At 30.5% G+C, this 26,855-nt stretch overlaps 7 protein-coding genes across 16 annotated transcripts; 5 read left to right on the plus strand and 2 right to left on the minus strand.

Moving 5' to 3' along the window:
* The first annotated feature begins 849 nt into the window (after positions 1-849).
* Ube2g1 (ubiquitin-conjugating enzyme E2G 1) lies at positions 850-3,367 on the plus strand. The gene is made up of 6 exons (XM_076304389.1): positions 850-992; positions 2,092-2,194; positions 2,276-2,373; positions 2,459-2,637; positions 2,728-2,850; positions 2,930-3,367. The coding sequence occupies exons 1-5, from the start codon at positions 947-949 to the stop codon at positions 2,806-2,808; spliced, it is 507 nt and encodes a 168-aa protein (XP_076160504.1). The 5' UTR covers positions 850-946; the 3' UTR covers positions 2,809-2,850; positions 2,930-3,367.
* A 932-nt stretch (positions 3,368-4,299) lies between these two features.
* LOC143155008 (ovarian-specific serine/threonine-protein kinase Lok) lies at positions 4,300-7,825 on the plus strand. Of its 3 annotated transcripts, XM_076327199.1 has the most exons (8): positions 4,300-5,009; positions 5,195-5,344; positions 5,489-5,764; positions 5,886-6,142; positions 6,214-6,417; positions 6,835-7,008; positions 7,116-7,280; positions 7,358-7,825. In XM_076327199.1, exons 2-8 carry the CDS (start codon positions 5,197-5,199, stop codon positions 7,577-7,579), a joined length of 1,446 nt encoding a protein of 481 aa, XP_076183314.1. In that variant the 5' UTR covers positions 4,300-5,009; positions 5,195-5,196; the 3' UTR covers positions 7,580-7,825. The 3 variants fall into 3 exon arrangements, with proteins under 3 accessions (XP_076183314.1, XP_076183313.1, XP_076183315.1); XM_076327198.1 differs by having other exon boundaries at positions 4,300-5,344; XM_076327200.1 differs by having other exon boundaries at positions 4,300-5,344; positions 6,214-6,372.
* Positions 5,440-10,914, minus strand: LOC143155009 (succinate dehydrogenase [ubiquinone] iron-sulfur subunit, mitochondrial). 7 transcript variants are annotated; one of them, XM_076327202.1, is made up of 7 exons: positions 9,693-10,771; positions 9,200-9,450; positions 8,710-9,007; positions 8,475-8,597; positions 8,043-8,394; positions 7,087-7,573; positions 5,440-5,791 (listed from the first exon to the last, which is right to left on the minus strand). In XM_076327202.1, the coding sequence occupies exons 1-5, from the start codon at positions 9,885-9,887 to the stop codon at positions 8,254-8,256; spliced, it is 1,008 nt and encodes a 335-aa protein (XP_076183317.1). In that variant the 5' UTR covers positions 9,888-10,771; the 3' UTR covers positions 5,440-5,791; positions 7,087-7,573; positions 8,043-8,253. The 7 variants fall into 7 exon arrangements, with proteins under 7 accessions (XP_076183317.1, XP_076183320.1, XP_076183321.1 ...); XM_076327205.1 differs by lacking the exon at positions 5,440-5,791 and adding an exon at positions 10,796-10,914 and having other exon boundaries at positions 6,191-7,573; positions 9,693-9,891; XM_076327206.1 differs by lacking the exon at positions 5,440-5,791 and having other exon boundaries at positions 6,191-7,573; positions 9,693-9,891; positions 10,675-10,804.
* Positions 10,915-10,984: 70 nt separating this feature from the next.
* Positions 10,985-16,240, plus strand: Gart (trifunctional purine biosynthetic protein adenosine-3 Gart). The gene is made up of 17 exons (XM_076327197.1): positions 10,985-11,226; positions 11,442-11,524; positions 11,706-11,795; positions 11,875-12,122; positions 12,206-12,405; positions 12,489-12,683; positions 12,781-12,911; positions 12,975-13,185; positions 13,271-13,406; positions 13,479-13,701; positions 13,767-13,961; positions 14,275-14,530; positions 14,610-14,813; positions 14,933-15,079; positions 15,176-15,444; positions 15,533-15,790; positions 15,892-16,240. Exons 2-17 carry the CDS (start codon positions 11,447-11,449, stop codon positions 16,075-16,077), a joined length of 3,027 nt encoding a protein of 1,008 aa, XP_076183312.1. The 5' UTR covers positions 10,985-11,226; positions 11,442-11,446; the 3' UTR covers positions 16,078-16,240.
* LOC143155010 (dnaJ homolog subfamily C member 28) lies at positions 15,449-18,311 on the minus strand. Its single transcript, XM_076327208.1, has 7 exons — positions 17,973-18,311; positions 17,599-17,730; positions 17,165-17,257; positions 16,734-17,087; positions 16,161-16,663; positions 15,835-16,027; positions 15,449-15,725 (listed from the first exon to the last, which is right to left on the minus strand). Exons 1-5 carry the CDS (start codon positions 18,078-18,080, stop codon positions 16,250-16,252), a joined length of 1,101 nt encoding a protein of 366 aa, XP_076183323.1. The 5' UTR covers positions 18,081-18,311; the 3' UTR covers positions 15,449-15,725; positions 15,835-16,027; positions 16,161-16,249.
* Positions 18,312-18,955: 644 nt separating this feature from the next.
* On the plus strand, positions 18,956-22,316 carry LOC143143435 (pre-mRNA-splicing factor 38B). Of its 2 annotated transcripts, none has more exons than XM_076304644.1 (6): positions 18,956-19,643; positions 19,836-20,119; positions 20,519-20,682; positions 20,755-21,153; positions 21,750-21,986; positions 22,044-22,316. In XM_076304644.1, exons 1-6 carry the CDS (start codon positions 19,613-19,615, stop codon positions 22,108-22,110), a joined length of 1,182 nt encoding a protein of 393 aa, XP_076160759.1. In that variant the 5' UTR covers positions 18,956-19,612; the 3' UTR covers positions 22,111-22,316. The 2 variants fall into 2 exon arrangements, with proteins under 2 accessions (XP_076160759.1, XP_076160760.1); XM_076304645.1 differs by having other exon boundaries at positions 18,957-19,643; positions 20,531-20,682.
* Positions 22,317-22,653: 337 nt separating this feature from the next.
* Positions 22,654-25,962, plus strand: LOC143143630 (glycosaminoglycan xylosylkinase). Its single transcript, XM_076305097.1, has 6 exons — positions 22,654-22,796; positions 23,162-23,530; positions 23,635-23,935; positions 24,019-24,287; positions 24,378-24,604; positions 24,705-25,962. The coding sequence occupies exons 2-6, from the start codon at positions 23,162-23,164 to the stop codon at positions 24,931-24,933; spliced, it is 1,395 nt and encodes a 464-aa protein (XP_076161212.1). The 5' UTR covers positions 22,654-22,796; the 3' UTR covers positions 24,934-25,962.
* Positions 25,963-26,855: the final 893 nt, after the last annotated feature.

A 26,855-nucleotide genomic window follows, 5' to 3' on the forward strand; every position in this document is an offset into this window, starting at 1 on the left:
AATACATACTAACAACTCGCTGCGTACAGATTAGATATTTCAAAATGACAAGTTGAACTGTCATGCGATCAGCTAGAGAGTGGCTGAATAGTGAATCTGCACTTTTACTTCTGGCAGTTGTAGTACGGCACCTAGTGTTCTCACTACGCAACAACTAACATTTTGTCAAGAGAACAGATTGCTTTTGACATGTCATATTCTTTTCAAATGAAACGTATTAATACTGCCAAATATAGAATGATTGAGGTAACCAATCCAATAAGAAGTTCCACTTATACATGTTTCCATTCTCTATGGTTACTACTACCTGTTCCTTTCACTCTCAACTTCATTCATTGTCAAGTGAACGAGATTTTCATGCTGTCATTGAGGTTGCATTAATCGAGGTTTTACTAAATATATTGGGTACAATTTATTTTGGTTACAATAAAAATTACCATTATCACACATTATATTTGTGTATTAAATACATTATAATATTTTTCAATTAATCATAATCTTTCTGCATATCATCTCCAAACTACCTTAGCTATAGTTTGCACATTTAAACGTACAAAAACAAGGAAAGAAGCATGCAATTACAATTTTTACAAATTATGTATAAAAATTGTGTAATTTGTTAAAAATTATTTTGTATTTTTTGTCGGGAAAGTGAAATTGATAACATTAACTGTCGATACTAATTTTCATGTATATTTCATTATCCTCTACTAATAACAGAAATTGCTTATCGATAGTAAGAAGTATCCTGGATCTGCAATATTTGCAAAATTTCCAGTAGAGAGCGCAGGTGTTTGATCAGGCCGGCGCATAGAGAGACGGAAGAACATATGTTTAAGTAGTGGCGCATGCGCAATCATTGCTTCCGCGACGTACCTAGCCATCTTTCCAGTCAAGCAAAAGTGATTGTTTTCAGCTTTAGTCTTATTTAACGGAACTTTTATTAATGTCAGAGCCACAGTCCGCGCTTCTACTACGAAAACAATTAGCAGGTACCCACCAAAAAGAGTATAAGTGCTAAGTGTGATCCGTGCAGCGCATTTGAGCTCGACGAAAAGCCGGAACCGTTTTCGTACTCCCAACTCGTGCGACCTCGTCACTGCCGTGTCTCGACCTTCGAAATTGTCTTTGTGAACATTTTTTTCCCGCGATATCAGTCTTACCAAAACCTTTGTAATTTTATCTCGGCACCGGTTAAACCTTTCGTTATCTCACGGTGGCCCTGCGCCTGATTAGGGCGTGAAAATCAATACAGCTACGGAACCGTAGTGTACCTCCCATGAATAACTTTAACCTAGCATTCAGTATCGCATTTACCCGGAGTAATACCCTAGTCCGATATAAATCGTTTCGCAGGTGATTTTCACGTACAACGAAGACCGTTTTCGCTGATACCGAAAATAATCCCAAGCGACGTTATTTATAGCATTTCGCGCGTCACACCGTGCACGACGCGGTTTGAACTAAAAAAAAGGCAGAGAAAACCATGCCGTGCAACGACCACCGAAGGTCAGCCTCCTTCAACCCATACTCTATTACTTTTGACACAAGATCGACGCCTTAAAATATCCCAAATTATTATGTCATTTCCGTTATCACTTAAACTTTGCCTTTTATTAGACGATCGACCCGTAAGCTTTGTATTAAAATTTTTATACAAAATATCATGTCAACGCTGACTCACCGTCATCAATTCGCGGGTGTCTGACGGTTATTTAGTACGGTCTGATTTAACCTAACCTGTACACTTCGAATAACAAAAGTGTTCTGTCGTTTTTCAAACTAATGTTGTCATGTATTAACTGTTTCTTTGAAATGTTTTCATTGTCAATGGGTCAAAGTATGATCAGCTGTATGTACATTTAACCCGTTCTGTGTTTTTCGATAAGGAAGGATTATTTTTAATGTTTTTATATATTTTGTTACTATACATTTTATGTACTTTTAATTTTGAAATGAAACTATTCTAAAGTATATATACAATATAATTACTAATAGATAATTTGAGTTTTTCTTACATTTATTTTTGTAAAAAGAAAATAATTTTAATATAAGGAAAATACTTCACTTAGACTTTCTTCTTTTCTATAGAATTAAATAAAAACCCAGTAGAAGGGTTTTCAGCAGGCCTCATAGATGACAATGACATATATCAGTGGGAAGTACTCATTATTGGACCTCCAGATACGTTATAGTAAGAAATTAATGTTTTTGTAATGAAATGATGAAAGTCATATGCTTACAAGCATTCTTATAAATGTTTTTCACCTTTTAGTGAAGGTGGATTCTTCAAAGCACACTTAGAATTTCCAAAAGAGTATCCACTTAGGCCACCAAGAATGAAATTTATAACAGAAATATGGCATCCAAACAGTAAGTCTATTTTTAATGAATTTTAAAATGTGCTTAAAATTTTAGAAAGAAAAGTATTACAATTAATATTATGTTATATTCATAGTCGAGAAAAACGGTAATGTATGCATATCGATTTTACACGAACCTGGAGATGACAAGTGGGGCTATGAAAAAGCATCAGAACGGTGGTTACCAGTTCACACAGTTGAGACTATTCTCATAAGTGTTATTAGTATGCTTGCAGATCCTAATGATGAAAGTCCTGCTAATGTGGATGCTGCCGTAAGTACTATTGCATGTGCTTATACAAATTTATATTATTAATTGGCATTCAAATATTACTTAGTTGTAATAATTACTATAATACTACAGAAAGAGTGGAGGGAAAGTTATACAGAATTCAAGAGAAAGGTGGCGAGGTGTGTCAGAAAAAGCCAAGAGGAGTGTTCGTAGGAGATGAACAAATATTCAAATGGAAAGACTTATTTAATTCTGGTAAGCTTTATGATATTTATAGAATGTAAACCCATTTCTTGTTTACATTTCGATAATTCCTTTTGGTATATTTATGTAGGGAAGCCGTAAGCACTGTAAGAAAGAAACCGATGCTCAGCGTTAAGCTAATGAATCACAGTGCCACTAAAAACGGATAAAGCCTGACCCATCCTTATGCAGTGTGAGGGAGACAGAGTATGTGTGAAAATAAAAGATAAGTTCGCACACCTCTATCAAGTTTATACCACCGCCACTGACGTACCATCCATTGATACGAAGAACATAAAGGAAATACATGCAGCTCACCTTTTACATAATAAACAGCTAAAAAACTAATTTACACGTATACATAAAGCAAAAATCATCTGTACGATTATTACCTTAATACTGATAGTTATAAACATAACTTCCCTATCCCTCCTGCTCAAGAGCTAGCCCTACCCTTTACACCAGAAATCCTGTAATTTAAAATGTTTACGTTTATCATTGAATAATAATTCCTTAGTGTCGTTTCGTATTTTCTTACTTTCGTAAATATATATATAAATAAATTTTTGTAAAGTCAAATACACGGTACATATATGCTACAATCGTTAATGTAATGCCAGTAAAAATGGAAACAAAATATATGTGAATCAACTGTGACTACAGCAAAGATTATATCGATTAAGCTGTACAATCACTATATAAAGATATGTGAAATTTCCGATGAACCGTAAGTTGCCAAAATAACGAATTCTAATTAAAGTGATAATAACGATATTATTAGAAATATACCATTACAGCTAGTAAACTTAATATAAGATTAGGTACACACCACAATGACTTTGTATACATTTTTTTTCCACAGTGCCAGTTTGTAAAGTGATCGTTCAATTCTAACTTTGTATTATATCGAAACTTGCGGTTCTATATCATGGATATGTTTAAATTTAAATAATTTGTTGTCCAACTATATATAATTTCATATTGCCAATTAAATTCTACGAGGTGAAACATGTCTATTACATTGAACCTGCTTTCGCACATTTGTTAAACATAACTTAACAAATACTATATGATATAACGAAATATTTTCTAATACTTATCACTGAAACAAAGTAATCACTTTTTATACCGTGATTTAACTGTTTGCCTTTGTATAAGAGCTAATAATGCTTTATTTTAAACAGATTAGAACATACTTAAATAAAATTTGTTTTATTTCGTAGATAAGTTTTTTTTAAATCCAATATCACTAGTAACTTAATATATAAATTGTTCTCTACAATACTTTTATTAATAAATTTTTTATATTGATACTCAATATATGAAAAATGATGAAATTTATTAACTAATGAACTCTTTTATACTAATTAATGAGATTAAAAAGAAAACAATGTAGAATAAAAGATTCAGCGTAGAAAAAAGTATAGAGATTAAAACAAACATATAGTATGTAAAAATTATTTAATTGTACATTTTTCATGATACCCAATAATTTTAACTTATACGTAATTCCGTTCACATTTATGAGTTAAGTTTCAGACATCTGAATTTTCTTTTTTAATGCGGTTATAATTTTTTTATTTATAGCATATACAAATGGTATTAGAAAGCAAGGTCATGTTGCCGATAAAGCTGTTTACTTATAATATTATCTACTGTTACGAATGACCTTGCATTAAAATGATTGAGCAGTGAATAAGTTTAACATATACATATTTAATTATAAAATTCGTTATTACTTAAAATGTACTATAATATATGACAACAATTTCAAACCATGTAAATATAGGAGATATCTAATTTATCGACATCATAAAATCATTCAAATTATATTTTGTTCAATGCCAAACAATTTCTGTTTCGAAATGAATGCGAGTCCTATTGGTCAAAATACATATTGGTTCCTTTATATCGCATATGAACTAATTGGTTTACAAACAATGTCGTTTATTGGTCGGTATTCAATAAACAATACAACATTGGCTCAATCTCAATTTGACTTTGTTCCATTGTCATGGAAACGTATACCACTGGCCGAGTTGTGAAGTTTTCGCAATTTTTACAATTTTTTCTAAATAAATTCAAACTGTTTATGTTGTGAATTACGCATAGACAAAGTTTATTCAATTCTTCCAACCGTATTTAGAAATAATACGATCAATCTTCCAAAAGTATTTAAAAATATTTCGACAGTCAAAATTCTTACATATTTCTTAACCAAGTTGAATTAAACTCGTATTGTTACGAATTAGTGTTGTTTATATTGGATTACACTACAATATTATTTTGTTGATATCAACAATTTAAACGTGGTCCACGAACATTTTTGATTTATATCGAACCAATTAATTTGCAGTTATGAACGATGAAGAAATTGTTTTAACATTACCTGATACACAAAACGCGGATTTAGTATGTTTGACACAATCTCAAGAATTGTCACAAGAAAAAACTATGGTAGTATGGGGAAGATTATGCCCCATTAAATTACCATTCAAACCAGTGGGTAAATATTTGTATATATTTAATTATATTTTGTAAAATGTACATGTATTTGTATTTAATATTTATTCTTTATTAATTACAATTGGAAATTTAGATTGATTATTTGTAATTAATAATATTACATAATATATAATTATTTATGCAGAAATGATCAAGGACGTTTATACATTAGGCCGTTCAGAAAAATGTGATATTTGCATAACTGAAAAAGAATTAAAATCAAAGTGGCTTAGTGTGATGAGTAAAGTACACTTTAGGATAACCAGGGAATTTATTGATGGTAATACTAATGATGCTGTAATATACTTAGAAGACTTGAGCCAGAATGGAACATTCATTAACAAACAAAGAGTAGGCCGTGGAAAAAAAGTTGTAATTGAAAGCAATAATGTCATATCTTTAGCCCAACCTATTGTTACTGGTATATACTTTTTATATTTTCTTGTTCCTGTAATTTTTAATTAAAATTTAGAAATTTTACGTTAATATTTTATATAGAATATAATTTTCAACAATATGTATTTTTTCTATATTTGTAACAGTATATGTATTTATGAATACTGCTACATTCGAGAGCAATGATTTACCTTCAGAATTGAGAAGCAAATATGCAGTATCACGTAAATTAGGATCTGGAGCATGTGGGGAAGTAAAAATGGTTTTTTCCAAAAATAGTTGTAAAAGATTTGCTATGAAAACTATTATGAAATTGGGTGATACTACCAGTAAACATAGACATCCATTGAATGATCCAGAAAAGATTATGAATGAAGTAAAAATATTAAAAGCTTTAAAGCATGTGAGTTAGTATTCATATACTACAGACTATCAGAATTAATAATATTTTAATAATAAATATTTTGTTTTCAGCCTTATGTAGTTCGAATGGAAGAAATTGTAGATAGTCCAAAAGCAGTGTATATAGTTCTAGAATTAATGGAAGGTGGTGAACTATTTGAAAGAATAAAAAGCAGAGGCAAATTGTCAGAAAAAACTGCAAAATTAATTTTTTATCAAGTTGTACTTGCTGTTAGTTATCTTCATGATTCTGGTATAACTCATAGGGACCTGAAGGTACAGGTTGATTCTCTCATCAGTGTACTCAAAGATACCTCACCGATAATTCTGTGTTTGTATATAGTGATGAAGTGACTGATGTCCCTATTGTATCATCTGTTAATTGACAACGATGATTAATACAGTAGAGGGTACTGTATTTTTAACATTTGTAACTTAAAAACATGACTCATACAGGATTATTGCTGGGATGTTTAAGTGGTGGTACTGTCTTTGAGCCCACTGGTGAGAGAATTACCGTGTATAAGTGTAGTACCATGGTTAGGGATTACAGAAGAATGGAAAAAATAAATGTCTAATTCAGTAATGTTTTTACTAAACAATTAAGATATTTGAACAGTTGATTCTTTAATTATTTTAAGCACATTATTTTATATTAAGTGCAAGCAATATATGAATATTATTAATTTATAGCCAGAAAACATATTATTAGCCAGTAATTCAGATGTCACACTAGCTAAAGTATCGGATTTCGGTCTATCAAAGTTAGTTGATGCACAAACCATGATGAAAACTTTTTGTGGAACTCCTATGTATGTTGCACCAGAAATATTATTTACTACTGGACGTGGTTCTTATACGAATCAAGTATGTATATAAAAGTGTATACGCATATATTTAGTTATTTAAAAAACAGTGAAAAAGTATTATAAGTAGAAGAGTTACCTTATTTATAACATTTTCGATTTTATCAGGTAGATGTATGGAGTTTAGGAGTAATATTATATGCATGTTTAAGTGGTTCCGTCCCCTTTAATTGCCAAGATAAAAGAGTTAGTTTACAAGATCAAATAAAGAGAGGATATTACACTTTTCCTACTTCAAAGTTCGGACACATTACAGAGAAAGCTATAGACCTGGTATAAGCGCAATGCTATTGAATAAAATTTTATAATGAGAAATACCTTTATCTTTAGTAAGCAATATCGTATTTCAGATAAAACGTATGCTGACGATCGACCCAAAAAAACGAATTACTATAAAACAAGTTTTGTTACATCCTTGGTTACAGGATCGTGAATTACGAAATACAATTGATAACTTGTTATTATCAACAGAAGATGAGGAAAACATAGTACCTTCAAGTAACTCTAATAATTATCAATACACGAACGAACAATATCAACGTGTAGTAAAACGAGCACGACTGGATCTATAAGTACAAATATATAGAATTACATAGTATATTATTGATAAGAATTGCATTTTTGAAAGTTCTTATTTTTTAATATTACTAGTATAAGATAAACTGGTCAAATTTTGAATTTTTGTAGAATTACATTTCTTTTCATAATGTTATTCCAAAAATTGGCGAGTCCTAATCTATTTGTTATATATTGAGTAATATAGATATCCTGATTAATATCCAAGCAAACACAAATTAATTTAAAAACGCATTATTAAAAGTTAGCATATTAGTTCATTAAGTTAATTAAAAGTAAGATGAGAAGTAATTACACTTTGAATTTATTGAATTAACCAGTACCATTGTAGTATTATGAAAATTAATTTACATTAACTATAAAAATATTTACTAACAAAACGATAGTATCTGAAATGAATACCAAAATGAAAGTTAAGTAATAATTTTAAGAAATTATTTTTGTACTTTATATACTTACATATTTCTGGTTATTAAAAGTTTATCAATTATATATCATTCCTGGTGTACTTGATTTTATGTTTATATTAATATATAAAAAGTAATTTGATAATTTTTCACCTCAAAGCAAACAAGACTTTGTGTCTAATAAAAAACAAAATTAGTTTATATACAATTACAAAATGTCTGCAGAAAAATGTTTCGCAAACTCTTTTTCTTCTTTCTTGTATTTATTCTTCTGTGCATTGATATATTTTCTCTTCATCATTGCAAGGATTTGGAAGTGGAGTCTCCATATCCGGTCGTTCTTTTTTAGCAAGTCCCGCTAATAAACGCTTTATTTGGGCTATCGCTTTTCCAGGATTCAAACCCTTTAAAAAATTGTCAATACAATATTGAAATACAAAATTCCTAGGAATGTTTTTTAGTTTCTAGGTTTTTTTTGTTATACCTTCGGGCACGTTTTTGTGCAATTGAAAATAGTATGACATCGATACACCGAATAAAAATCTTGTAATTTACTGAGTCTCTCTTTGTGTCCCATGTCGCGCGAATCTATTATCCATCTATATGCCTGCACAATAAAAAAGTTATTTTGCATTAGACGTATCAGATACCATGGACATTAAACTTCAATCCAATTCGTTTAAACATAAAAATATATTTATGTTTCATTTGCAATATACTTGTAAAAGAGTTGCTGGGCCTAGAAATTTGTCACCAAGCCACCAATACGGTGGACAGGCAAAAGTACAACATCCGCAAAGTATACATTCGTATAAACCATCGAGTTTATTTCTATCTCTTTGACTCTGCAAAATCTGTCGTAAACCGACAAAATTGTCTTCCCCGGGACGTTTTAAAAATGGTTGGATACGTTGATACTGTTTCAAAAATTCTTCCATGTCCGTTATCAAATCTCTAATTACGTACGAATGCGGTAGAGGATATATGACTATCGGTTTCGATGAATGCGACACTTTTCTGGCGGTAAAAAGAATACATATGCCATGCAATTTAACGATAAAAGAAACATTATAGAATTTCTTTCTCTAAATATTACAATTCTTTTTCCGATAGCCAATTAATTATAAATAATTAAACCAAAAATTTAATCTATACATATCATCATTTTGAAGCAACGTAGAAAGTATTTTCGAGTATTTGCCGTATTACGTGATGCACGCTAAGGTGTTGACACCATTTATGTTCATTGAACAACATCCGCAAATTCCCTCGCGACATGATCTTCGGTAGGACAACGTAGGGTCGTGCTCCGCTTTTATCAAAGTCAACACGTCCAGGATCATTGTACCGCATTTATTTAAATCCACAGTGAACTGTTGCATATACGGTTTTACATTTGGCTTCTCTGGGCTCCAACGATATACCCGAACTGTCTGAAGTCTCGGTTCCTCTTTTGCTTTCTGCGTATTAATCGATCGTACAATAATATTTTTCTAATTCTTCGATAATAACGAACGATATATGATATTAAAGACAAACAGTTCGCACGAATTATTTTTTGAAATCGATACAACATCTAATATCACGTTTTGTGGAATTTTGCAATTTTATACTATTCATACTTTTGAATAGAGGAAAAAATATGAAAAAGAGAGAATATAAATTTTTCTAGGGAACACATATACGTTAGAAGATCGCTAACTTTTTTATCTTGTTTGCATTCGTTCGTAACAGCGATTTCGGAAAGAAGAGCGGTATCTTGTTCAGTTAATTTCTCGGTCTTCTTTTCACTGGATAGAAGTCTATGACAACTGCCTGGACACGTGCTTCGTTTAAGAGAGAAAAATGCAAAAGACCAAAACTGCCTCGTACGAATGACGATGTTGAAATTAAACATGCTTCTAAAAAATATTTTTTAAGAAATCTTTCGTAAATACACCGTCAGGTTACAAGAGCATGTTTTGTTTGTTTAATTTTTCGATCATTTCGTTCTCCGACGACTGTGTAATTCTTCGCTGATATATGTAGAAACAAAATATTGTCGCTTGAAATAACTTCATAGTTGTTCGCACGCATCGATTTGAACCTGATATCGGTTTAAAAATGTACCTTATATAGAATACTAAAACGAGAATATTAAAGTTCTAATTTTAGATTTTACATTTGAAGTAAAAAAAAATGATCTAGAAGTCGATGCGACGTTAAACTGAGAGAAAAAAGAAATCACTGCTTATACAAATTTGTTTTCGCTAGTGTATACAAAACTTTATTTTCTTTAGCGAATTATTGTTTATATGAAACAAGCAAATTATTGTATATGGATTAAAACATTGGCGGGTGCTTTTTTAAGCAATGTAAAAGCCTAGTTTATTCTATTCTCTTCTTCTCATTAACACTTTATCGACTGCTAGCCTATTAATCGGCTTTTAGCTATTGAATTCATTTAAAACGTACACAACATTAAACGGAAAGAAATTGACATATAAGAAATTTTTACACATAGCGGAAATTTCGTGGATTTATCATCAACAGATTCTCAAAGTAACGACACAACAGACTCAACTAACAAATCAAATACTTCAGAGCCTACGAGAAGAGCACCAAAATCAGATCATCCAGAAAGATTATATGCATAAAGGAGTATAAACTTATAAGAATAGTGATAAGTAGTAAAAGCAAAACACCCCAAAAACAATGTAGAGTATGTGCATCGAAAAAGATAAGAAGTAGAACATGTTTCGTATGTAAATTTTGTAATATTCCGTTACTTAATGTATTAAAACATATAAATATCAATATAATTACATTCCTTTGAAACAAAAGGAATAAGCACAACACAATAAATAGCGAAAAATTGGTCGGTACTAGGAGCAAATGCGCTCACGACTAAGCCGATCCTTATTGAGTGACAGCGGAGATCACGACCGATCGATAAAGTATTAACAAGTTGAATATTTCTGTATACTTTAATTTATCATATATGTTTATGTAATATTAGTGAATATGTGTATTTTGCAATGAAAGATATTTTTAAATATCAAACTGAACAGTATGAACTGTTCTAAGGGGTCAAAAGTCATCGCTTATGATATGCAGATTACAATGAAATAATTCCCTCCAAGAAGCAGTCTTTCGATACGCAAATAACGATAGGTTATTAAATACTCATTAGAAGTGGTTATAAACACAATTAAAAAATTTGGAAGCACGTGTACCATCGGGAGAACGCTGAAAAAGTGTGTATTGTTTAAAAAATGTATAAAGTTTGTAGAAAATCATTAATATGGAGGTTATAGACTTTTATAGAAGTTTATATCACATAAGATGTATATATACCATAACTATTTATAATAATTTAATAATTATTTATGGTTGTTACATTAAATTATAATTGCTTTTTACTGTATTTTTGTATTTCACCATATGTAATAGGAAGATTTATATATTTTAGATACTATGCAGTATACTATTTTGATTATTGGTGCTGGTGGTAGAGAACATGCCATTGCCTGGAAACTATCACAATCTCACAATGTAAGTATTTTAAATGTAATAAATTAACAAACACCTTATTGATAAATCTTTATTCAAATAATTGAAATACCTGAATATTTATTGGAAAAAATTCTCTGTGTATCATTTTCTTATAATTGTAATTTATAGAATTTATAATTATATTTATGTTATTATGTGTTTAAGTTTGAATCTGTTTTAGGTAAATAAAATTTATGTCTCTCCTGGAAACATTGGAATTTCATCAGTTGATAAGGTTATTTTAGTGAAACTAAATGTGAAGAATAACAAGGTACTTTCACATTATTTGATCATAGTTTACTTTTAAAATGTTATATACTAAAACTATTTTAAAGCTATTCATTTTGTAGGAAGTAGCAAAATGGAGCAAGGAAAATGAAATAAATTTAGTAGTTGTTGGTCCAGAAGAATATTTGGCAAATGGATTAGCAGATGAATTAAAAAATGTAGGAATCAACTGTTTTGGTCCACAACAGGCAGCATCTAAAATTGAAGCTGATAAATATTGGGCAAAAAAATTTATGAATAGATATCAAATTTCTACAGCAAAATGGGAAGGATTTACAAATGCAGAAAAAGCAAAACAATTTGTGATGAAGTAAATATTACTTCTGAATAAATGAATAAAATTTTAATTATAGATTAATTACTTATGTGTTACATGTGTAATGATTGTTATAGTGCACCATTTCCTGCGCTTGTAATAAAAGCTTCAGGTTTAGCAGCTGGGAAAGGAGTTATTATAGCAAAGAATCAACAGGAAGCATGTAAAGCTATTGATGAAATTTTAATAGACAAAAAATTTGGATCTGCTGGTGAATCAATAGTTGTAGAAGAGCTACTTGAAGGAGAAGAAGTCTCTGTACTTGCATTTACAGATGGTACATAATATATAAAATTTAAAATAAAAGACTATTAAATAGTATTTGAATATAATGTTATTATTAAGATTTCTTCTACTTAGGAAAAACTGTTGTACCAATGCCACCTGCACAAGATCATAAAAGAATATTTAATAACGATGTGGGACCAAATACTGGTGGCATGGGTGCTTACTGTCCATGTTCCTTATTACAAATAGAAGATTATGAAATGGTAAAATTAAATGTTCTTCAGAAAACTATTGATGGTCTTAAAGAAGAACAAATCCCATTTGTTGGTTTGTAATAATATCATATATAAATATAATTAAAACACAATTTAAATTTATGAAAATTTATTAGCATCATAAAGGTTTATTGCATTAAAATTTTTAGGTGTGTTATATGCTGGATTAATGTTAACAGAGAATGGGCCTAAGGTTTTAGAATTTAACTGCAGATTTGGAGATCCAGAAACACAAGTGATATTACCATTGTTAAAATCAGATTTGTTTACAATTATGAAGGTAATTAATACTTTAATATAATAGTATTTAACCAAAATTAATTTGACATATATTAACGTTTAGGCTTGTTGTGAGGGTTCTCTAGTTGAATCTTTAGTTACATGGAAAGAAAATGTATTTGCTGTTGGCGTTATTTTGGCATCTCGTGGGTATCCAGCATCATCATCAAAAGGTCAAGTTATATCAGGCGTCAATGGCGTTTTGCGTAAACCAAATCATTTTATTTTCCATAGTGGAACAAGTATTTCTTCTGAAAAAGAATTACTGACTAATGGTACATTTTTAACATGGTTAAATCATCTTGTATAGAAATATTACGATTAAGTTACAGATGACATTAGAATTTTCTTGTTTTTAAGGAGGAAGAGTTCTAATTACTGTAAGTTTAGCATCCTCATTAGCATTAGCTGCTGCCAGAGCAACGCATGCTGCTCAAAGCATATCATTTGAAGGAAGACAATTTAGAACGGATATAGCACATAAGGGAATTGTAAGGTATATTAAATGGCAAAGGAATTATTATTTTGTAGGGACATATTATATGTGATAAAGTAATCATATTTTTAGGTCTATATTGCATAATGGACAACTTACCTATAAAAGTAGTGGTGTCGATATAATAGCAGGAGATTCATTAATTTCAACTATTAAACCAATGACCAACTCAACACAACGTTTAGGTACATTGGGTTCAATTGGTGGTTTTGGTGGATTATTTGATATAAAGGCAGCGGGTTACAAAGATCCAATTTTAGTATCTGGTACTGATGGCATTGGAACTAAATTAAAGGTATGAATATGTTTATAAAGTTAATTAAAATTTTCTAAATATTATCAATTAGATTATTTCTACAGATAGCATTTGAATGCAACAAACACAATACAGTGGGTATAGATTTAGTGGCTATGTGTGTAAATGATGTTCTTGCACATGGTGCAGAACCATTTATTTTCCTCGATTATTTTTCTTGTGGTAAATTGAATGTTAACATAGCTAGCGATGTTATAAACGGAGTAAGCGAAGGATGTAAAATAGCTGGATGTTCGTTAGTAAGTAACATATAAATTTAATTAAAAAGTAGTTGATTATGTAAAGTTATTATTTTTTTGGCAGCATTCAAATTAATTAATAATTCCTCAGATAAATTTAACTATTTGAGTGTTATGGACTTTTGCAAAAATCCGATTGAAAAAAGATCGCGCATCTTTCATTCCCTATAAGATACACATTGACAAAATCCGAGTGTGCAATCACTACGGACTTACATCCTGGTACTTTTAGAAACTGAAGAGAAGCACGATCACGCTGCGTGACACTCGAACGTTTAATAAAAGTATTATGAATAAAATTCATTATTTTTAGGTCGGTGGAGAAACAGCAGAAATGCCTGATATGTATCCTAATGGAGAATACGATTTAGCAGGATTTACTGTAGGTGCAGTAGAAAGGGACAGATTACTTCCGCGTGTAAACGACATAAAGCAAGGTGACATTGTAATTGGTCTTCCATCAAGTGGAGTACATAGCAATGGGTTCAGTCTTGTTCGAAAAGTTTTGAAATTAGCAAATAAAAAATTTTCGGATATAGCACCTTTTTCTGAAAATAACCAAACAATCGGTATTTGTTTATTTATCTTATATATTATTTCTTATGTTTATAAAAATAATTTATTTATATTTATTATTATATAATAAAGGCAATGAACTCTTGGAACCAACAAAAATTTATGTAAAAGGTGTAATTCCCTGTATGCGAACGAATTTGGTAAAAGCATTTGCACATATTACTGGAGGAGGCCTTACAGAAAATATACCAAGAGTTTTACCAACAAATATGGGAGTAATATTAGATGCGACTAAGTGGAGCATACAACCAATTTTTGCTTGGTTAGCAGCTATTGGTAAGGAGAACACTATAGTGTAGACTAAGTTATACTATGTATATTATACTCTCCAATATATGCGCGCGCGCGCGTGTATATATATATATATATATATTTAAATAATTAATTTTATCTAGGTGGTATAAATAAAGAAGAAATGTTGAAAACCTTTAACTGTGGTATTGGCGCTATTTTAATTTGTTCGGAAAAAGATAAAGATGAAGTTTTACTTAAACTACAAATGGAAAATCCTAAGGTCATTGGACACATAAATAATCAAGAGAGTAAGTTTTCTCCAATATTATTTTAACAAAATTTTTAGATTTAATACCTTTTCATCATACGCACATCATACACGTTAATTGTATAAAACATTATAGACAATCAACTTAGAGTGAATGTTAGAAACTTTGAAAAAGCTTTAGAATTGGAAATGAAACAATATGTATCAGACATTGTTATGGGATTAAGCAAACCTTTGAAAAGAGTAGGTATTCTTTTATCTGGTTTTGGTAGCAATTTGCAAGCACTAATCAATGCATGTCAAGATCCAATACAACGTATTGGTGCAGAAATAGTCATTGTAATATCTAATAAACCAAATGTTGAAGGAATTAAACGAGCTGAAAGAGTTGGAATTAAGACAGTGGTAATTAATATGTTATTTTTTAATTTTAAATTGCTTGTCACAGAAGATTCACACACTATTTATACTGTATTTTAATGTCTTCTAACAGGTTATTAAACACACTGATTATTCTAGCCGAGAGGCTTTCGAGTCAGCGATGAATGTTGAACTTGATGCTGTTGGAGCAGAAATAATTTGTCTTGCTGGTTTTATGCGTATTCTCTCAGAAAGTTTTGTAAACCGATGGCGTGGGGCGTTAATAAATGTACATCCTTCATTGTTACCATCATTTAAAGGTGGATCTGCACATAAAGATGTTCTAGCAGCTCGTGTACGAGTTTCAGGATGTACAGTGCATTTCGTAGAGGTATAAAATAATTGTGATAAATTGATATGAAAACTTTATCTTACATTAATTGCTTGTAAAAGAATTTCTCCATATTTTATGTTAAAAATAATTGTTTATAGGTGGATATAGATTCTGGAGCAATTATTGAACAAGCAACAGTACCTGTATTACCACATGATACAGTAGAGACTCTTCAGGAACGAGTGAAAACAGCTGAACATCGTATATTTCCCCTTGCTTTAAAATACTTAGCCACTGGAAGAATACAATTGAAAGAAGATAATTCTATTGTGTGGAATTATTAAACTCAAAACATTTTATAACTTTTTTTTATCTAGAAATATATTTTTTACCTCATTGTTTTATATTACTTATTCTAATGTATTACCTTTTTTATATACGGAGTTTAATAACTTTAGCCGTATATAGAGTTCAAAGTTTTTAATAAAGAATATAAAATGAGCTATATTTTACTTTTTATGAAATTTTTTTACTAAAACTTGAAATTATTATTCGAAGTATACTTTCATTTTGCTCGTCAGCAGTATGATTGGAATCTATATTTTTATAATTTAAACGTTTTCTATTTATTTTCTCTGGCGGCAGAGAAAGTGCTTCTTTTGCAAAATCTTCTAAGTTAATATGAAACATTTGTTTCTGAAGTATTGGTACTAATAAATTGTATTTATCTATTTTATTATTTATACGTTTTATTGTAGATTTAAAATTTTCTATAATATTTTTCCAAGTTGCTTCATCTGCACAACTTAATGGAAGAGATCCCACTTCATTTCGTGCTTCTTTTAACTGTTTTCGTAAATTATCCGTTTCTTCCCTGATTTCTTTAGATAGTTGTATCCACTCTGGAGTAAATCCATTTTCTATTAGTACCTGCAATTTAATTATGCAAATATTATATTTCTATTTATTGCAAATTTTAGGTAAAGTTGATATCTCATACCTCATTCAATTTATAAGTAACAAAATCAACATATGGATTTCGGGTAATCATATTTTCTTTCAAAGGTTTTCCCATGCCTGGTAGGTCATTAAATTCACCTTTATTCATAGCTTCTTGAATCAAATCTTCTACCAAACGGTCCATACCAAAACGTGTTTTGATATCTTTAGCACGTTGTTTATCTTGCCCAACTAATGTATTACGTTCCTCAGCCTGCAATTTTTTCAACCTATGCTCCATCACATTATCAACTGCTTTCTGGGCTCTTTCTGCTACATACAGCTTCTGTCTTTTGCTATATGTTCCAATTCCTACATTATAAGTTAAATAATGACGATGTTGTGGCGCTGTATGCTAAAATGTTAAAAGATATATATTTTAATTATTTCAATGTAGCAAACATGTATACACATTTCATATAATATACATGCCTTAATATCAAATTCTTCAACATTGGGCAACTTTGTATCCTTGTTTTTCTCTTTTCCTCTTGCCTTGCAAATTTGTCTATAAGCATTTTCAATCTAAGACAAAATTAATGTTATACAGGGTACTGTTTAGAATGTTTTCAAGTGAACTACAAAAATTGTTCATTATTTTCATTGTTAGTAGAGCCATTTGAATTCTATATGGTCTAATTTAATTCAACAAGATTATCATATTACATTTTTTATTAGTCATTTTATTGATTGTACATTTAAAGTAATTATCAGTTTTAAATGTTCTTTTAAATCAAATTATCCAAGATAAGAAGTTTTAATCATGATAAAAATAAAAATAATCACAGTAGACAGCAAGTTATATAGTTTCTCTTGTATATTATATATTAGTGAATAATTTCTACCGATAAAAGATGATAGCATACCTCAGAAAATTTAGTTGCACTAGCTTCGGCTGTACCACTGTCTGGATGAAACCGTTTTGCTAGAGAAACAAAGGCCATTCTTAGCACTTCATCTTCACAGTCTTCTGAAACCTCCAATGTTTTGTGCCAATTCTTAAAATGTAAAAAATACTTAGTTAACATGTCTTCATAATGGATCTGTATAAATCAATGGCAATGACATTTAAAGTATCCAAAAAAATAATTGTGAACATAAGTAGTACATTTTTAAACTAGAATTTCTTGTAGAATTTTGGATTAAAATGGTTTGAAGGAATTAAAAAAATAATAAATATTACTTGATTTTAATATTACATCTTAGATTGAAATTAGATTTAATAGATGAGAGTATATACCTTCATTTCATGTCGATGTTTGAATCGTTTTGTGACCATAAGATTCGAATATGGAATACGGGGTAAACATTTAGCCGATTTTCCATAAAATCTATTAAACTTTAACATAATTTTTAAGAAATCAAATACTACAATGATCTTAATTTTTAAATATATGATTACATAATTAATTCAGGTATTATGTGTATATCTATGTATGTATTAACTATTGCGATTAACAATATTACCAAAAATAATAAAATAACCTAGACAATTTTACAATCAATATTATTTGTAACTTGTGTTTTACATGATAGTAATTTTAATTTTGATGATATCAAATGAATATTATTGTGGTGTTAAACATTTTTAAATGACTATAGAAATTACATATTTGTTGAAATTATATAAAAGGTTAATCTATTGACATTGAAAAACGTAAGTCATGATTCATGACAACTGATAATAACTAGGCACACATAGAACATATGACAGAATCAGCTGTTTATTATTTACTAATTTTTGTATGTATATACATATAATATAATTAAAACGTTAGTTATAAATACGGTAAATTTAAGAAACTTCATATTATTTGTCCATTTTTGCAATGTTTATTAAAAACACATTGCAATTAAGGCAAAATATAAATTCATTTCTCATCTTTATATATATCGTAATATATTGTACGAATGGAGATATATAAAAAACATGACTATAAGTATATAAATAATACTTAAATAAATAAAATTTGATATTTAATATTAACAACATACTATAAATATTTGATAAATATTAAGAATATAATTCATTACTTTTAAAACAATCTTAAAACTATAATATAATGCTTTACAAAGAAGTATATATTGAATTTTTCAAGAAATATCCTACTTGTATTAATTTGAATTTACAAATTTTCCCGCGTTCTAGTAATAACAGGATTTCTCTTTGACTTTCTTAGGGGAAATGAATGACGCTTTTGTTATTACACTTCTAAAGTGGTAAAACATGACGTTTGTGCTGCACATTTATATTTAGCATTGAATTGTGAAAGATGCAAACATTTAAGCGTACAATCGATATAGTATACTAGATTCATATCACTGATAAATAACTATTATAAATAATTGTATTTTTGTGAATAGTGCGTTTAAAAGTTCTATTTACTATTCATTTGTGTGATTCATGTTTAGATTGAGGTACCATAGTATCAATTGCAGTTGTAATACGTGTGTGTTTCATTTTTTCTATCCTAATAAGTTTGTGGGTTTGCTATGTAATCATATTTCAATAATTTGTTGGATATTGGTTGGTACATGTTACAAGAAACTATGATAATTTGGTTATTTACGTAGTACAATGTGTACAAATGAAAATAGTAGAGATGTGAATGAAACCGGATGTATACATTTTGTAGGCTTGCGTATTACCGTATTGTGTCTTTTTTTCGCTTCCCGTTGACGTCATTTTTCTATATACTTACATAAAAAAAAGCGTTACACGAGTTCTTAAATCTTGTATCTAATTATTTTGAACACTGGAGAATAATTATTTTGTGTTGCATTCATTAAAACTACGAATCTATAGTGAAATATTACTTTTGTATGTGGCGTCTGATCTGTTGAACTCCATCGCGAGACTTGCGAGTTTAAGATATAAATATGCAAGTACAAGAAACGGAAGGAGCTGACGGTAGGTAAACGTATATTTTGTTTGTTATGCATATTTTATTCTCTGTCTGTGTTACATTTAATGTTGAAAAGATGAAAGACTATATGACTAGTACGATCTTTGTAATACACTTAACCTCTACTACACAATCATATGTGCGATCAGTGTTACGTAGTGACTGGATATTCATTTAAATTGAGTATTCTTGTGTAGGTTCACCATGGAACAATTCCAGTGGTTGCGACGAAGAACGTCGACCAACTCAAAAGGAGGGTAAAAAGTCAAATATATTACCTCTATGGGGGAATGAAAGGACTATGAATTTAAATCCACTAATTTTGACAAACATACAGTCATCGCATTATTTTAAAGTGAATTTATATGAACTGAAAACATACCATGAGGTTATTGATGAAATTTACTATAAAGTGTCTCATCTGGAACCATGGGAAAAGGGAAGCAGGAAAACAGCGGGTCAAACGGGCATGTGTGGAGGCGTGAGTATGTTTTTTAATAGATTGTTACTTTTTAACTGTTAATTTATGTATTGATTTAAAAATAAGGCGATCACAGAGTCAATACCATGCACACAGAAAGACTCTAAATTTGTAGCACTTTAAAGGACCAGAGCAGTCTGTGAAATGAGAACTGCCAATAAAAATAGGGAAGGTGAAATCATTTAAAATAAGTCAAAGAAAGTGAAAGTTCTAAATATTATAGACTAATGTATAATCAGGCATCAATATAAGAGTATTGGCCTTGTACCAGTGTGAAGACACTGAGCAGACAATCTCACTTAACACCATACTTACTTATTGCAGAGTAGCATGTTCTCGGTCAATTTATTATAATATAATATGAATATGATTAATTGACATAGGGGGGTGTAAATTTAGCGGTTCATGCAGGTTCGTGGCGTTGGTGCTGGTGGAATTGTTTCGACGGCTTATTGTCTGCTGTATAAACTCTTCACATTGAGGTTAACTCGAAAACAATTAAATGGTCTTATCAATCATCCTGATTCACCATACATTCGGGCATTAGGGTTTATGTACATTAGGTGAGTGATAATTTTTTTGAAAAGGTTGCTTAATATGATACATTTTATATTAATTATTGTTGAAATTAATAGATACACACAGCCACCAGCTGACTTATTTAGCTGGTATAGCGATTATTTAGAAGATGAAGAAGAGTTAGATGTAAAAGCTGGAGGAGGTCAAGTAATGAAAATGGGTGATATTCTCAAACAATTTCTTACTAAGTTAGAGTGGTTCTCAACTCTGTTTCCAAGAATACCAGTGCCTATACAAAAAGAACTTGAACATCGATTAGCAGAAAGGTTTCCTCAACAGTCAATGAATGCTCGAAATGCAAAACCACCGATCACATTAAATAGTCATGGAAAATATAGTAACAGCAGTAACAGAAAAGATAATGGCAATCTTATGTCACGAAATCAACCACGACATATCCCAGATAGTGAAGCCCAGTGGGGCGAGGCTGAGAGAACAAGCCACTGGCGTGCCAGGTGCGTCTACGTGGTATGACTACAATCACGTTACTAATTTATATAAGGTTAATAATATTCATTGAACTTGTTAGGGAAATGGGGTGAAGATTAAAGACGTACCATCTCCAGGAAACTTGATCTCAGTGTATCATCGTTCAGTTTTCTTTAGTACACGTGTATGTTCTTACTTGATTCTTGTACAGTTATTTACTTGCTTTACAAACTTAGTGCAATAAATCTATCTTTGTATGTATATTTTTTAGACTAGGCTCGTACCTTTTATGAATTCCATTAAATTTATTGGATTTTTTGCACCAATAAAGTTACAGGTAACAAATCGTTTGAATTTTTGAAAAGTCATTTAAACAATTTTGATAACTGTACACTAATCTCTAATTTTATACATTCGATATCAAGAAATACATAAATGTTAATTAAATATAATCATTATGAATTGCACATAGGTGTAATTTTGAGGTCTTTGTAATAAGTAATTTCTTGGTATCTTACATTACAAATAAATGCATCGTATCTATGCATCTTGCATAGGTTTATATTTTTGAGAAATTATTTGTTATTCAGCGGTACTTCCCTTCGAACACTTTCTTTTCTAGATCTGATGAAGATCGTAAGGATAAATACAGGGATCGTGAACGTGAACGGGATCGAACCAGAGAAAGGGAACGTGAACGAGCACGAGAAAGAGATCGAGAAAGGGACAGGCATTTCAGACGATCGCCTAGTCGCGATCGAAGTCGGAGGCAGAGAGAATATAGGAGTCGTAGCAAGGACAGATCACACAGAGATCGCAGTAGAGATCGTTATCGTGATAAAGATCGTCATCGAGATAGGTAATGCGTTTTTTCATGTACTATTTAATTAGTTTTCTGAATTTTCGTTAATTATAGAAGAGGCTCGCCTTACGATTATGCCACAGAGCTTGCACGAGAAAGAGAGAGACAACGAAGGGAATGAAAATGTATGCTAACATGTATATATCAATATAAATGTTTGTACGAGTGTAACTATGGAGATAAAAACGATTTAGAGCCGAGCCATCCGAACACCACCGCGTTTTAAGAGAAAACTTACTTCATTGGGAGTAATAGCCTAAATTTAATTCTACTATATTCACCTTGTAGTTTACATGTTTTTATAAAATAAATCCATGATTATAATTGTGTTTTGCTATTCCTTACTTTGTATAAACATGAACATTTTTCATATAGGAATATAATATTTATGATAAAAGTTAGATTACTGTATTATCATAGTCAATGTTAATTAAAAGAAGTAATAAGGATATGTTTGAAATTGTAAGAAATATTTTTTAGTGTTTCTACTTAAAAAAGAATTTATCCTGTACACGATGTATATTTTTTTATTTTCTACGATTAGAAAATCAGTAATTTATACATATGTATTGTTTTTTAAAATTATAATACTAATTACATTTTGGTGAAAACTTTCATTCATCTATACTAATTTGTAATACTGGTTCAACGCTTTACGGCGCTTGAGTATTTTGGATTGAAGTTAAAAATGGCGACGGATACCTGCTGTTTGATCACTGTCGGACGTGACTGAGCAATAGTTTCATCGAAACATGAAAGAAATATTTATTACCAGGTGACATTACCCGCGTGGCCAATTTCTCAAAGGTGATAGCAATAGATGTTTTTTTCTGTAAAAACATTGTCCGACATTCCTTAGGTTCGGTTAACGATTTATGTATATATATATATACATATACATTTTCATTGTGATAGTGTTGCCATGTTGTATGCTTACGATGTGATATTTATTTCGTAAAGTTTCAGATTTTGTTAGAGATCATCGTAACAATACGCGTCAATATCGTGTTGCATTTTAAGAAAAATATGCTTTAAAAAAATTTATAAAGAACAAAAATGGCGTAAGTTAACGTCATCAAAACTACAGTCTCTCAATATTGTTTCTCCAGTAAAATAATCGAACGCCATCTACTTGTCGTTTATTCGATTAGAACTTTGAATTTTGTTCACAGATGATTGGCCGACGCTGCGCTCTCGTCGCTTTGGGCGGTCTTTTGATTCTCGTCCTTAGCGTAAATGTATATTTCATCCGAATGATCGTAGAGAGCTCGTCGCAAAAGTCTTCCTCCAAAGGCATGCCTATTTCGCAAATGAAACTCGAACAAGAACAATTAATCTCTCGAGTTGAACAAAACTTGCAAGTTCCACAAAAATCGATCGTGAAAGACATGGTACAGAAAATTAAGACAGAGATCGATGTATTACCATCAAAATATTTTAAACAAAATACTAGCTATACGATAGTCTTGGAACGATTATTAACCGAATTAAGGATAACGCCTAATGTTCGTGAAAATATATGGAGTATTCCTAATAATAATGTTAGTACTATATCGAAATATGAAACGATTATTTACTTTTATTGACAAATAGTTTTTTTTACTTGCATTTATAAATGCAAGATGTATCAATGTTATATTTTCAGTGGCCAGATGCTCACCAGTTGATACCACCAGTTGCGCCGGAGTTAGGGACAATTTTGGATACTTTGCGTAAATCGAAAGTAATCAGAGCGGATAACGCAGCACTTGGTACACAACTGAAATTGATGTTAACATTAGAACACGGAATGAAAGCGATGTTCAAGCCTCAGTGGTATTCCAGAGACACAATTATTCGAGGGCCCGTTTACCATGGAAAAGATCGGCACAATGCTGAAATTGTAGCGTTTCATTTATCTTCCTTACTGGCCTTGAGGAGAGTACCGGTTACCGTTGTAAGAAAGCGTATGTTTCATTGCTGCGTATAACGAAAACTTTAGCTTTATTCGAGACGCTCTTAAATACTTAGAATCAAATATTTTCTGCAGTAGATTTAAGAAACGAAATTCGGCCACTCGCAACTCCTGAGCTTTATGCGACCATGTATCAAGATGGTAATGATACCTGTCTGTATGGGGTTTGCCATTACTGTTCTCCTGCAGACCCAGTTTGTGGAACTGGGGATATTCTGGAGGGTGCTCTTATTTCCTGGTTACCGCGATATTTAAAACTCGTGAAGCATCGACATCCGTGGCAAAGAACTTATAAAAAAAACAAACTTGCGACATGGGAGACAGATGATAATTACTGTGAAAAAGTATGTTGAAACTTGTGCAGAAGTGTGCGCGATAAGTTTATTTTTTCAATCGAATAATAATGTTAAAATAAATTGTGTCTGTTCCTTTAGGTAAAAGAGTCCAAGGCCTATTCTCCGCAAACGTCAAGTAGACTTTTGGATTTAGTAGATACTGCAATCTTTGATTTTTTAATGGACAATGGCGATCGTCATCATTACGAGTTAGCGCAGAATAATTTTCATAATCCTGCTGTTTTGTTAATTGACAATGGAAAGAGCCTTGGGAATCCTGATGTTGATCATATTGATATTTTAGCACCATTGTATCAGTGTTGCATGTACGCATTTAAATAAATATTAATTTTTCTTAACTATAATTTTAAGATTGTGCATTTTGTTTTCATCTGGATATTGTAACAGTTTTGTTTTTTCTTTTAGGATTCACAAAACTACTTGGGATCGTTTGAAGTTACTTAGTGGTGGTTCTTTAAGTGTTGCCCTTGGAAAGCTTGTTGCACACGAGTCGATGACAGCCGATGTTGAACACCTTATCACAGATACTCATTTAAGTGCCATGAATAGAAGATTACTTACTATATATGCAGTTGTAGAATATTGTTTGAAAAGCAAAAAGTATGCTTCTAATGTCATTCTAGATCATCGGTAGCCTATATTTTATAGAACCATTTAGCGTATTTAAACCATTTTAAATATCTACAATACTAGAAAAATATTCGTATTTTATACGATATAGTGACAAGAGATATTTTTTAGTATCATTTCGAAGAATCATGTCAATTCTAGATTTATTAAAACCTTGTTAGATTATTTCTAGATTGAATGAGAACTTAAATAGAAGCATAATGTGTATCTTTGATTCAAATAAAATAGCTTTGTAAATACATGTCCCAAAATCATGCCGCAAACTAAAACATGCAAATTCTTTGTACAAAGTTTGTATTGAAATTTACGCTTGTTTGTTAATGCTTCATTTCATATAGGGAACAAGTATCATTTGTCTCTAGTAAATTATTTGGGATGGAAATATCTCGATATTATTTATAAAATTCTGGCTAAAGTACTAATAATGTTTTATATATGAATCATCGCGCACTCCTTTTATTATTTCACACACATTTGTTAAAATGTCCTCATTTTCAAATATAATAAAAAAATCGGTTCTTGTCGTACATGAGTAAAAAAAATACATTCTCAAATTGTAATATAAATGTTGCTCTAATTTTAATTGCATCTTTCTCTCTCTCTTAACTTCAGTATATTCTGCTTACATTCTCTCTGGCTTATTCTTTATCAGAGATAAAAAAAGTCATTTTCTGGAACAAAACAATGCGAAACCTTGAACGACGTGTTTTGCCAGTCCCGAGTGATGAACATCTTATATTAAGAATATTATAAGGAAGTTATCCGATTTTAATTTTTTGGATAGCACTAATATTTGTCTCTGAACTTGAGCACAGTTTTGATTTTGTTCAATTGTAATTCTTACCTGATTTCATTCAAAATACCTTTGTTTTCTAATCTTTTTTACACAGCTCCAATCTCTTTATCCCAATTCGTAATATCTTTATTTGCTCAATTCCTCATTACTTCTTTGAAGCATACTTTGGTTATTTGTTCTCTTTCATTCCTATAATTTTTAGTAGGGACTATGCTCATTCTTTCGTTCACTTCAATACTAATTTTTTCTCTACCAATAATCATTCTTCATATACATATAATCATGGATATTGATTTAACTTCTAAAGTTGTACAATAAACTAGTCTTTATTAATATATCTAGTATTTATAATGTTCTGCTACAGTTATTAATTTTGGATCTCTTTATTATTTAATAGAGTCGTATACTTTTATTACACTCATTTTATTTAATAATTAATAAGGTAAATAAAGTACACTTTTAATCCATCGTTTACTAGTATTAACACGAACTAACTTAAATAAGAAATGTCTTGAAGAACATTTTTTGCGATTTGTTACTGTTACATTGAGGCTCAAGTTGAATAATCATTGATGATATCAAATTTGTTTTCTATTAACATTTTTTGATACATGAGCAACAATTCGGAAACTAGCAAGCGAATAAATTATCACTGTATCGCATTTCACTGTACATTTATTTATATAAGAACGAAAAGAAATATATGTATTCCGTGCAAACATTACAAGTTACCGACATGTCGATAAGAGTGTCATTTTTTGCGTAAGATTACAGATAACAGATTTTGCTACTATGGTTGAAAGTGAGGACGTTTTATGTGATTGAATAATAACATATATAAAATAATAAAAAGATGTGGGATATTTATACGTCAAACATTGTTAAGACCAATAAAAATATGGTTTTCTCTAACTTGGGAAAGTTACCTGCATTAGACACCTCCAAAATGTATTAGAGTGCTTAAACAACAATGATACAAGCTAAGATCCCATTACACGTTTCAGCTTGTATGATTTTGAGTTATACTTGTGAGCCTATTGAGTTAATGTAAATAATACCTAATAACGTAATTAATATAATATTAATGGTTCCTTACATAGGACAAATCTATGGTATAGACAAATGAAGTT

Source organism: Ptiloglossa arizonensis, chromosome 2 (genome assembly GCF_051014685.1).
Source record: "Ptiloglossa arizonensis isolate GNS036 chromosome 2, iyPtiAriz1_principal, whole genome shotgun sequence".
Lineage (NCBI taxonomy): Eukaryota > Metazoa > Arthropoda > Insecta > Hymenoptera > Colletidae > Ptiloglossa > Ptiloglossa arizonensis.